At 45.6% G+C, this 11,839-nt stretch overlaps 1 protein-coding gene across 1 annotated transcript in view; it reads left to right on the top strand.

Moving 5' to 3' along the window:
* CFAP97 (cilia and flagella associated protein 97) overlaps positions 1 to 11,839 on the top strand; it is a 40,050-nt gene that overhangs the window by 5,888 nt on the left and 22,323 nt on the right. The window contains exons 2-3 of the mRNA XM_019521915.1: positions 8,357 to 9,250; positions 9,352 to 9,423. Coding sequence (XP_019377460.1) covers positions 8,389 to 9,250; positions 9,352 to 9,423 — 934 coding nt within the window. The 5' untranslated portion in view covers positions 8,357 to 8,388. The remainder of the gene's footprint in view (positions 1 to 8,356; positions 9,251 to 9,351; positions 9,424 to 11,839) is intronic.

Genomic DNA, 11,839 nt, shown 5'->3' with positions numbered 1-11,839 from the left:
GGCCTATAGTTTCCCGGGTCCTCCTTCCTCCCTTTTTTGAAGATGGGAACCACATTGGCCCTCTTTCAGTCCTCTGGTAAGGCGCTGACCTTCGGTAAGTGTTCCACGCCAGCCTCGGTGCCTTCAGCACACTCCGTGCCCAGCTCCTCTGGGCGGGTGTTAAAAAGTTTGTGCACGGCAAGATTTTTACTTTTGCGTGGCACATACCTTAGAGGGAACCTTGGTGTTAAATGGTACCCCAAGCCACATGTTCAGGCCATTAATGGTGCCACAAAATGTAAAACCAACCAGAAAATTATTCTACAAAATGTGTAGTAATTTCATGGTTGGTTTCCATTGTGCCTTGAACTGAACTTATGGCATGGTCCCCCTACCATAAAGCCTGAGTTCACAGGGCATCCAGCTTTCAATTTTCTGGTGCAGCGCGAGCTTAGTATCCTGATTCTGATCCTGGACTCCCCCTGTACCAGCAACTAGTAGTGATATGATTGGGATCTGATACCAATTCCAGAATTGTGCATCCAGCCTTTAAATAAATGTGTGCCAGGAGTTTCAATGTGCTACCTCCTGTATTTCAGTTTTGATCAGTCTAATACAAAGCCTCAGAGGCATGATCAAATTTATCCTTTCACGAAACTTAACTAATCCCTTTTCCTGTTGAAATACCATAGAACAGTGTTTCCAAATATTTGGCAGACCATTGCTGGCCTACAGATTGTTGCTGGTGCATGGAGCCTTGTTATCTGGCGAACAGGGCTCCCCCTAGGTCCAGAAATTTGGACTAGTGAGTGATGGCAGTGTTGCCCATTGCCAGTTGCCTGATGTAGAATTGTCTCTCTGTTCCCAGGAGGACTTTGTCACAAATGGTTAGGCCCCAGACCCTTGTAAGGGCAATAGCAAGACTGTTATTTCTCTAGTGTAAGTAGTTCTTTGTATAAGTTCCTGTAAATAAAGTTTTCCAAATCACAGGTCTCATCAAGATACTACCAGCAGCTCACTTGCTGCTTTAGGCACAAGCTACAGTGGTTAGCCTATAGGTTTGTCTGGAGGTTTAACACAGGAGTCTGCCCCTTCAGCTTGCTGGGCCATCTTGGCAGCTGCATATCATGCACAGTGTCTCCAGGCATGCTACCTTTTCAGTAAAGAAAAGAGTTTTCCTGCTTAATACATGCACCCTAGGTTGTTGGGGTTTGGGGTTTTTTGGGGAGGGTGTTGTACGTTAGAAAATATGGTAGTTTGGATGCTTTTTGTTGTCCTATACTTCACAAAGGTTTTAAACAATATTATGGAAAAGTAATGTATAATCACACAAAATAATTTAGTTACAGTGAATATTAGGTCTCAGGCACACATCAGTTGTTTAAGATTAGACCTCACTTTGGTAATATTTAATATTATGCCAAATATCCAGGGGGATCCATTACTGGATTCCACCTCCAAATTGATCTTCTGAGATGACAGATTTATGAAAAACTTGCTACATTTGTGCAGTTAAAACTATAAAAATACTTCAGAAACTAGTTTGGATGGGATTTTGTTTCTTTTTGTTAAAACTTGGGAGCTGGTAGAAGATTATTGTTTCTTACTAATTGTTAGGATGAGCAACTGGTTGATGTATAATTTGAGGATGTTGCGTAGAGCTCTGGTCCAACAAGAATTTAATGAGCATGACTTTACTGTACTCTCATTGAATTTTTCATTGACTATTTACTGGGTTCCCAAGATACAGGCTTGTATAAACATTTGATGTTTGGTAAGAAGTTGATAGATGGATGGACAAGTATACACCAGCAAGCATATTTTCTTTTAATAGCTATTAACATTGGAGATCTGGGATATGGACTGGGGTTTAGTCACATTTTTACTACAACTGCAGAATTTGACTTATTTCTATAGTCTGACAGTTGAAACATTAATGAAACTGTGTACTTCACACAGTCTTACTAAAAAATAGTATGTTTAATTAGGTTACTGTCTCTGAAAAATTCCTGGTTACCTACAATGTGTTGATCCTGTTTGTCTAAAGGTATGTGTCTTAGGTGGGTGAGAGCATAAAATAAAAAATATATCGCCAACTTAGACTGTTCTCATTTGTTTTAATGATGGTATGAAATTCAATTAATGTTTAGTCTGGAAATGCCTAAGAAGAGTGGTGGAAAAGGTGGCCAATGGCATCTGTTCTTAATATGAAGATTAAAGTATTTGAGAGATTTTGCCTGGAGAATGGAAGAGAGTGATATTCTGAGTGATACTAGTGATGTTCTGAATGATAATGTGTTACCAGTACAGTCTCTTGAGTAAAACAGGATTGTGGAAATGCATTTGAACTGTTTTTATTGCTAAAAATAATTCTTCTGTAGTTCAGATATTCAGGGTATGTGTTTTTGAGATGGGAAGGTCTGAATTCTCTCAGCCATGGGTTCTGACATTCTCAGTAACCATACTGTGTGGCAGATGTGATGGGTTAAATCGGGGTGAGCAATTATTTTGGCTGGAGGGCCATTTAATGAGTTTTGGTCAGCTGTCAAGGGCCTCTCACGCACAACTTTTTAGAACAGGGGTGGGCAATTATTTTGGGTTGAGGGCTGCTTACCCAGTTTTGGCAGGTTGTCAAGGGCCACATGGGTAGCCCTGCCCCTTGACAGGTGCCCTGCCCCCTGGTCACCATCTTGGGACCAGCGTCCCAATGTGTTGGGACCAATGTCCCAGGGCCAGCACAGGTGGGGCACAGGCTGGCAGGGGTCCGTGGAGCTGAGCTGGGTTGCACCAGCAGGGAGGGGGAGCTGTGTCAGCTCCATAGAGCCCCTGCCAGCTGGGACCCTGCGCTCCTGCCACCCTGCTCTGGGCCCTACTGGCACAGGCCCCAGGACACCAGTGTGGGCTCTGTGCTCCCACTGGCTCCCTGCCCACTCACACCCAGTGTCCCCCAGCCCCACGGCACAGGCAGGAGGCAGCACACAGTCCTGACCCCCTGCTTGCTGGCAGGGAAGAAGCTGATGCTGAGCGTGGGGAAGAGTGGCCCCTTGCCTGCCCCATGGCTGGCGCCCCATGCTGCAGGTGCTCGCAGCCCACGCAGAGCTGTCCGGAGCAGGCACAGGCAGCCTCATGCAGGCTGCAGGTGGCTGCAGCATGGGGCACTGGCCATGGGGCAGGCAAGGGGCCACTTTTCCCCATGCTCAGCACCAGCTTGTAACCACCCTACCGCCAGGCTGAGAGTGGGCCCAAGTTACAAGGTGGTGCTGAGTGCTTGGTTGCGGGGGAGAAAGCAGCCCCTCCCTGCCCCATGCCTGGCACCCCATGGTGCAGTTGCTTCTGGCCTGCCTGGGGCTGCCTGTGCTCCGGACATTGGTTCCAAGATGGTGACCAGGGGGCGGTGCACCTGTCAAAGGGCAGGGCTACCCAAATCATCAGGTTTGGTCCTCCTGCACATGGGCAGGAAAGACAGCTGGGGTCACATGACCCCAGCAAAATGAGCATCTATCATATGAAAGCTGTCTGTAAATAAAAAGGAATCTCAATTCAAGTTGTTTTGGGACTACTGAATTATGAGCCTTTACATATTCTGTTTTTTAAATATTTATTAAATATAAAGTAGCCATCGCTTTTCATCTTTTAAATATTTATTTATAAAGTTGTTAATATACTGAAGTGTTTTGCCATTACATTTCTTTTTTAAGAGTGCATATGGGAGCTGGGTGTCAGATTGCATGAGGGTATCCAGGTTGTAGCCATATTGGTCTAGAGGCAAAAGGAATTAGAACTCATAGTAGAGGTGACATCTTTTCTTAGAACAACTAGATTTTTGCAAAAAAAATCTTCAATTGCAATTAAAGAAAATTTTGCAGAAATCTAGTTGATCTAATAAAAGAGATTGTAAGAGATGCTTGAAGCTGGGGAATGTAGAAAAAAATGCATATGAGCAAAACTCCTGCAGCCGATATAGTGATTTGATGTTTTGTCTTGATTGTGGTCCTTATTTCTAATGCTCTGGGAGGAGTTCAGCTCTTTTTCAGACTTTTTTTTTTTTATTGCTCCACAGTCTTCCCCCTGCTTATTTGCTTTGCAGATCTTAGGAAGTTTAGGGGGCATGTCTGGCTTACCGGGATTCCCATAGCTGCCTTGGTTTTGTGGGCTTTAGTATCATGGCAAAATCTCCAATTTCTTGACGCTTCAATTCATAGATTAGGGTTGGAAGGGACCTCAGGACATCACATCTAGTCCAGCCCCCTGCTCAAAGGAAGACCATACCCAACTGGATCATCCCAACCAAGGCTTTGTCTATCTGTTTTTTGAAAACCTCCAAGGATAGAGATTCCACCACCTTTCCAGGTAACTTGTTCTAGTGTTTTACTACCCTCCTAATGAGATGTCAGGAAGAATTTTCTAACCTAAACTTTTCTTGCTGCAACTTGAGACGATTGCTCCTTGTTCTGTCATCTGCCACTGCTGAGAACAGTTTGGCTCCATCATCTTTTGAACCCACCTTCACATAGTTGAAGACTGCTATTAAATCCTCTCACAGTCCTTTCTCTAGACTAAACAAGCCCAGTTCCCTCAGCCTCTTCTCAGAAGTCATGTACCCCAGCGCCCTCGCCACTTCCATTGTCCTCCAGTGGACTCTCCAATTTGTCCATGTCCTTTCTATACTAGGGGCCCAAAACTGACCACAGTACTCCAGATGTAGTCTTAACAGTGCTGACTAGAGGGAAATAATCACTTCCCTTGACCTGTTGCCAACGCTTTCTACCAATGTAGCCCAGTATGCCGTTGGCTTTCTTGGCAACAAGGCGAGACTGTTGGCTCATATTCAGCTTATTGTCCGCTGTAACCCTCAAGTCCATTTCTGCAGTACTGCTGCCCAACCAGTTAGCCCCCAGCCTGTACTGGTGCATGGGATTCTTCCATCCGAAGTGCAGGACTTGGCATTTGTCCTTGTTTGAACCTCATGAGACTTCTTTTGGCCCAATCCTCCACTTTTTGTACATCTCTCTGAATCCTAGCCCTCCCCTCCAGCGTATCTACTGCTCCCTCCAGTTTGGTGTCATCTGCAGACTTGTTGAGTGCGCACTTTGTGCCATCTTCCAGGTCATTGATGAGAATATTGAACAAAACCGGCCTCACAACCAGCCCCGGGCGCACTCCACTTGATACCAGCTGCCAGCTAGACATTGAGCCTCTCAGCCTGATGCTCCAGCCAATTTTCTATCCACCTTACCATCCATTCATCCAGCCTGTATTTCCTTAGCTTGCCTGTGAGAACGTTGTGGGAGACCGCATCAAAAGCCTTGCTAAAATCAAGGTGTACCACATCCACTGGTCTCCCTGCAACCACAGAGCAAGTCATCTCATCATAGAAGGCAAGCAGGTTGGTAAGGCGTGACTTGCACGTGGTGATTCCATGTCAGCTGTTCCTAATCACTTTCTTCTCAACGTGCTTAGAAATGGGTTCCTTGAGGATCTGCTCCATCATTTTTTCCAGGGACTGAGGTGAGGCTGACTAGTGTGCAGCTCCCTGGATCTTCCTTTTCCACTTTCTTAAATATGGGCACTGTTTGCCCTTTTCCAGTCATCCGGGACCTCTCCTGATAGCCATGAGTTTTCAAAGATGATGGCCAGTGGCTCTGCAATCACATCAGTCAGCTCCCTCAGCACCCTTGGGTGCATTCCACCCAGCCCCATGGACTTGTATATGTCCAGCTTTTCTTAATAGTCCCTAACCTGTTCCTTCGCCACTGTTGGCTGAGCACCTCCTCCCCGAACTGTGTTGCCAGGTACAGTAGTCTGGGAGCAGACCTTGCCTGTGAAGACTGAGGTGAAGAAGGTATTGAACACTTCACCCTTTCCTGTGTCATCTGTCACTAGGTTGCCTCCCCCATTCAGTAAAGGACCCACACTTTCCCTGATCTTCCTCTTCTTACTGACATACTTGTAGAAACTTCTTGTTGCCCTTCACATGCCTTGCTAACTGCAACTCCAGTTGCATGTTGGCCTTCCTGACTTCATCCCTGCATGCCAGAACAATACTCTCATACTCCTCCCTAGTTGTTTGCTTAAGTTTCCACTTCTTATAAGCTTCCTTTTTGTGATTTAGTTTACTGAAGAGTTCCCTGCTAAACTGAGCTGGTCTTCTGCCATTCTTGCTAGTCTTCCTGCACATCAGGATGGTTTGTTCCTGCACTCTACATGAGGCTTCTTTAAATTACAGCCAGCTCTGCTGGACTCCTCTCCCCCTCAGTTTGGCCTCCCAGGGGATCCTGCCCATGAATTTCCTGAGTCAAAGTCTGCTTTTCTGATGTCCAGGGTCCCTACTTGCTACTCTCCATCCTTTTCCTCAGGATCCTGAACTCAATCATCTTGTGGTTGCTGCTGCCTAAGTTGCCATCTACTAGTACACTGCGCCAATTCTTCCATGTTTGTGAGCAGCAGGTCAAGAAGAGCACAGCCTCTAGTTGGCCACTCCACCTGCACGAGGTACTTGTCCCCAACACTCTCTAGAAACTTCCTGGATTGCCTGCACACTGCTGTATTGCCCTCCCAGCAGATGTCAGGGTGATTGAAGTCCACCATGAGAACAAGGGCCTCTGATGGGAAAGCTTTCGCCAGCTGTTTGAAGAAAGCCTCATCCACCACATCCTTCTGGTGTAGTCTATAGAAGACCTCCACCACAACATCACCCTTGTTGTTCTCTCTTCTGACCTTAACCAAGAGGTTTTCAACAGGCCTATCTCCAGTCTCATATTGGAGCTCTGAGCGATCACATGGCTCTTTTACATGAGGTGCAACTCTTCCTCCCCTACCTGTCGTTCCTGAATAGTTTGAACCCATCCATGACAGAGCTCCAGTCATGCGAACTCCCACCAAGTCTGTTATTTAAATCACATCATAGTTTTGTGACTGCAAGAACTTTCAGTTTTTCCTGCTTGTTTCCCAGGCTCTGTGCATTCATGTACAGGCATTTCTCCTGAAGAATGAGAACACCTCCCCATTGCCCCTTCCTGCTTGTTGCTTCCTCCAGGTCACCCACTTATATCAGGGCTTTGGTCTCCATCCCCCAGTGAACCTAGTTTAAATTCCTCCTCAGTAGGTTAGCCAGCCTGTCTGCAAAGATACCCTTACCTCTCTTCCCAGCAATCTTTCTTCTTGGAACATCATCCCATGGTCAGAGAAGGCAAAGCCCTGCTGGCGACACGAGCTATGCAGCCAGGCATTGATCTGCAGGATGTACCCACTCCTGCCCTGGCCCTTTCCCCTGACTGGAAGGATCAAAGAGAACACCACCTGAACCCCTGTCCCCTTCACCCTTGCACCCAGAGCCCTGTAGTCACGTTTGATCTGCTTAGGGTCTCGCCTGGCAGTATCATTGGTGCCCACATGGATGAGCAGCATGAGGTAATAGTCAGAGGGCCAGATGAGTCTCTGTAATACCTCTGTGACATCTTGGATTTGGGCTCTGGGCAAGCAGCAGACTTCCTGAGACAACAGGTGAGGTCAGCAGATTGATCCCTCCGTCCCCCACAAGTTCATACATTTAAGTCATAAGTTCATACGTTTCATGTAATCCATCTCTTCGCATATGGGAATTCATGATTTAAAACTCTGAAGTGTCACAGAAGCTGAAAAGTGTGAAGAGAGCTGAGAATAATAGGCCCTGAGGAACTCAGTAAATCAAAAAGCATATGAAGCAGGGGACTAGTTGGGTTTACTTTTTAGTGCCAAGTCAAACTTAATAAGTTCCAGTTCTAACAATGCTTATGTATAACCAGTTGACAGCAGCAAAAAATACCAACAGAATTTGTTTTAGTTTTATTAGTCTGTGTATAACTCAGTGGTGAGAGTGAGTTTTTGTCCGATTCACAGAGGAGATTTGTGTGTTACAAGATAAGATAGGGAGTCTTGAGCTGGAGGTCCCCACTGACAGCTGAAATGTGACTGCCATGTGTTCATTGGGTATTTTATTCTCTAACTACAATGTCTAAAGTTATTGCAACAAGATAGTTCCAGAGTTGGTGGGATAAAAAGTCAGATATTTTCATTATGAATGAAAGGACCTTTTAACTACAAAAAATGTTAGCAGAATTTTCTTTTAGCTGAAAGAGGGGGGAGAGAAAAAGCCACATTCACTTTAATAGTGACAATGTATGTTGTTAAATCAAAATATCTTGGTTTCTTATCTAGAAATCATACAGTAGGTGAAAAAGGTGTATGGTGAACTATGGTGGCATAGTTAACTATAGAGCAGTACCATGGTTCACATTATTACTCAAATAGAAATATAATAGAATTCATACTCAAGGTATGCTTTCATGTGTGTTTTTTTTTTTTGTAAATTTTTGAAAATCCTTTCTTTCATTTGTAGGACCAGATTTTAGACACTAAAATAATTTTGAAATGGACCGATATGAAGATGTGTCAGAGGGTGAAGTGGACCATTCATTCTTTGATAGTGATTTTGAAGAAGCACCAAAGAAAAATGAAGAAAATAGTGTGCTCATAGGAAAAGTAGGTACACATGTAGCATCATCAGACTTGGCATCAGAAACCAAATCAAGAGAAGACTCCTGTCCTAATGAGGAAAGTGAAGAGAAACAGAGAGCTTTGCTAAAGGAGCAGCGTGTAGATGGTGACACTGACCATCCTGGGAATGCTTCTTCATTGTCACTTTCTCCTGATTCAGAGAATGCAGGTACCTCTGGGAGAATATCTGCAACAAGTAGAATACAGGAAAACATTCCAGCTGGAATCCCCAAAATAGTTAAAGAAGGTGAAGAAGACTATTACACAGATGAAGAGGATAGTAGTGATGATGGCAAAAAACAAAGGGTTAGACCTAAATCGGCAAAGCAGTCTAGTGGCATAAAGAAAGTTAACAAAAAATATACCAATATCAGCTCCTCTTCCTCCTCCTCCTCTTCCTCCTCCTCCTCCTCCTCCTCCTCCTCAAGTTCAGATACAGATTGTTCAGATACAGATTCTGACAGCTGCATATCGGATTCATCCCACTCCTCTTCAAAGAGAAATACATGTACCTTGGCTCTTCTGTCTCCACGGCAAAAGTTCAAATCAGGAGTAAAATCAGTGGAATTAAAACCGAAGCTTGGTGACTACACAGAGGAGTCTGAAGATACAGTGACTGACGTTACTCCTCTGTCAACACCAGACATCAGTCCTATCCAGTCTTTTGAACTCGCAGCATCAAATGACAAGAAACTGAAAATAAAACGACAGGAAAATGTGAGCCAAGAACTATATGGTAATTTTGAGAGATTTAAATACAGTACAAAATTTGTAGAGCCTACCAAACTAGAGGGAAAAAAATGAAACCCAGTCTGACACCTGTATCTTTTTTACTAGATTCCGAGATTGATCGCAGATATAATCGAAAGGTTTTGCATGATGCTATGGACTTGAATCAGCTTTTGAAAGGTGATTTTTCTTTTTAATATTTACTAATTTATCTACATAGTTAATGAGTAGGTTTTATACACACTTAACGTTTAAACCTGGGCTCAGCCCAACCAGTACTAATTTTAAAGTTGCCTTGAGTTTTTATGTATGTGAATGTAAATACCACTCTGACAGGAGTGCGGTATTGGAGTTGCTCCCATAACAGACTCTTAAGGGTAAAGGTGATAAATGAGGATGTCATAAATACCATAATAAAATTTGATGTCTTCATATATCTATTATAATTATACTTGAATTTGTTAAACCATGATGCGTTAAATAGCAAATACTAGTAATTGTCTTTAAAAACAGAAACACTTCCAATAAGATATATGTCAAAGTATAGATAATCAAGACTTTAAAAGGCCAGCAAAAACTACCCACTACTGTAAATTAGAATGCAAATATACACGTGCATTTGAACTTTTTGTACCCTTGTGATAACTAAACAAAATGAATTTTAAATAACTAATTACATTTCTGAGTTACAATATAGTAATATCATGAAAACATTTATAAAAATAGCTTTGGCAAGAGAACTGAATTATAGCTTTTCCTCAGCAGGTTTATGAAATGTCTTTACTGTTATTGGAATGGGTATAAGAGAGTCCTGTGTCTGTCTCACCATTCTATTCTTCATAATCCTCAGTGAGATGGAGGGCATTGGCTGATCCATGTTTTATATGTCCATGTGGAGCCTAGCAGATTTTTGTCCAGTGGTTTCTGTCTGCTTTTCCTCTTGTGGTCAGGCATTATTCTGTAGTGAGATGTGTGGGCTAATAGTGTTCTCAATTTAAAAGAGCTTCTCGTTTTAAGGTGGAAAGAAACTTACGTAATTGCATCAAGGCCTTGACTTACCTCTCTACGTGTGCTTTTGCTTGTTCTTAGAGCTGATGGTTCTGATGTTGTAGAAGGAACAACAATGTTGTTTTATGCTCTGATAGTGGTATGAGCACCCTCGACTTGTAATGCACTTTGCATCTTGTAGGATTAGCCCATAATTAAGAAATCCTTAAAATATGTCTTTAATGTAAATTTATCTACTATAAAAGGAAATAACACTGTTATCTTTTGGAGACTACATTGAAAGCAATAAAAGCTGAACAATGATCAAAGCAGGCTATCTTGATTTAAAAAAAAAAAAATGTCTGCTAATCCCTATGTCAGTGGTCACCAACCAGTCGATCGGGATTGATCCATTGATCCCAGAGCCTCTTGTGATCCTGGGCTGGGGAAGGGCAGGAGGCGGGCTGAACATGTGCATGCATGTGTGCATGCACCCCCCCCCAGCCCAGCAAGTCAGTTGTTGGGGAAGGGAAGAGGTGGGGGCCAAATCAAGGCCACCATGTTGAGGGACAGAGTTCAGGAGCTGCCCAGTAAGTGGGGCATCGGGCAGGTGGTGGGAGGATTGAGCCTGGGCATTCATTCAGGGGCAGGGGGGGCTCCCACTGTTGTGTATACCCCGGCGGAGGCTTCAGGGGACATGTGCCCCCCATCTGGGCCTGGCGGAGGCGTTTCCCACTGCAAGCTAGGCTTTGCGCCTCAAGCCCTGCTGCAGCTGGCCTGGGAGTGGCCTGACACCATATGCGTCCGACTGCTCCCAGGCCAGCTGCAGCAGGGCTTGGGCGCAAAGCCCAGCCTGCAGTAGGAGCTGCTTCTGCAGTGCACAGATTAGGGGGGCATGTCCCTCCCAAAATGTGGGGCAGCAAAGGTGGCTGCAGCAGTGGTGAGAGGGAGTGGGGCTGGAGCAGGGGCAGGCCCTGCAGAGATGGGGTGGGATGGAGCCATGAATGGCTCATCCAGGGAGCACACACCCCAGGAGGGCATGGGGGGGCACGTGCCCCTGGAATTGGGCCGGGCAGGCTGCAGCTGCTAGCTGAGGCTGGGCTGTTCCTGGTGGAGGCTGGGGCCACACTGCTATCCAGCCAGGTGGCAGCACTGGGAGCAGGGCTATGGGGGGCTGCAGCCACCTGAAATTTCGCTGTAGCCCTCCCAACCCTCTCCCAGCACTACCACTGCTCTGCCCAACAGCAGCACTGCCCCAGCCTCTGCCAAGAACAGCCCGGCACCACCTCCTAGCCCACAGTGGCAGCCTGCCCTCCCTGGTATAGATCCAGAGCATGCAGCCGCCACACCTGGGGGGTGGGAAGGGGCTGGGAGGCGGTGCCAGGCTGTTCCTTTTGGAGGCTGGGGGCTGAGGTTGGGCCATATAGTGGTGGTGCTGGGGGGTGCCATGGCAAATTTTTGGGAGGCTCCAGCCCCCCTGTAGCCCCACTCCCAGCACCATCTTTGCTGGGAACAGCCCGGCCCTAGGCTGGAGCTGCAGCCCAGTGTGCCCCACCCCACGCAATTCCTGGGGCATGCAGTTCCCACCCACCCCCCATGCCCTCCCAGG

The sequence above is a fragment of the Gavialis gangeticus genome, unplaced genomic scaffold (genome assembly GCF_001723915.1).
Source record: "Gavialis gangeticus isolate Ggan-Ray unplaced genomic scaffold, GavGan_comp1, whole genome shotgun sequence".
NCBI classification, from domain to species: Eukaryota; Metazoa; Chordata; order Crocodylia; family Gavialidae; genus Gavialis; species Gavialis gangeticus.
The sequence above is the reverse complement of the archived record's forward strand: the minus strand, read 5'-3'. Positions and strand labels throughout refer to the sequence as shown.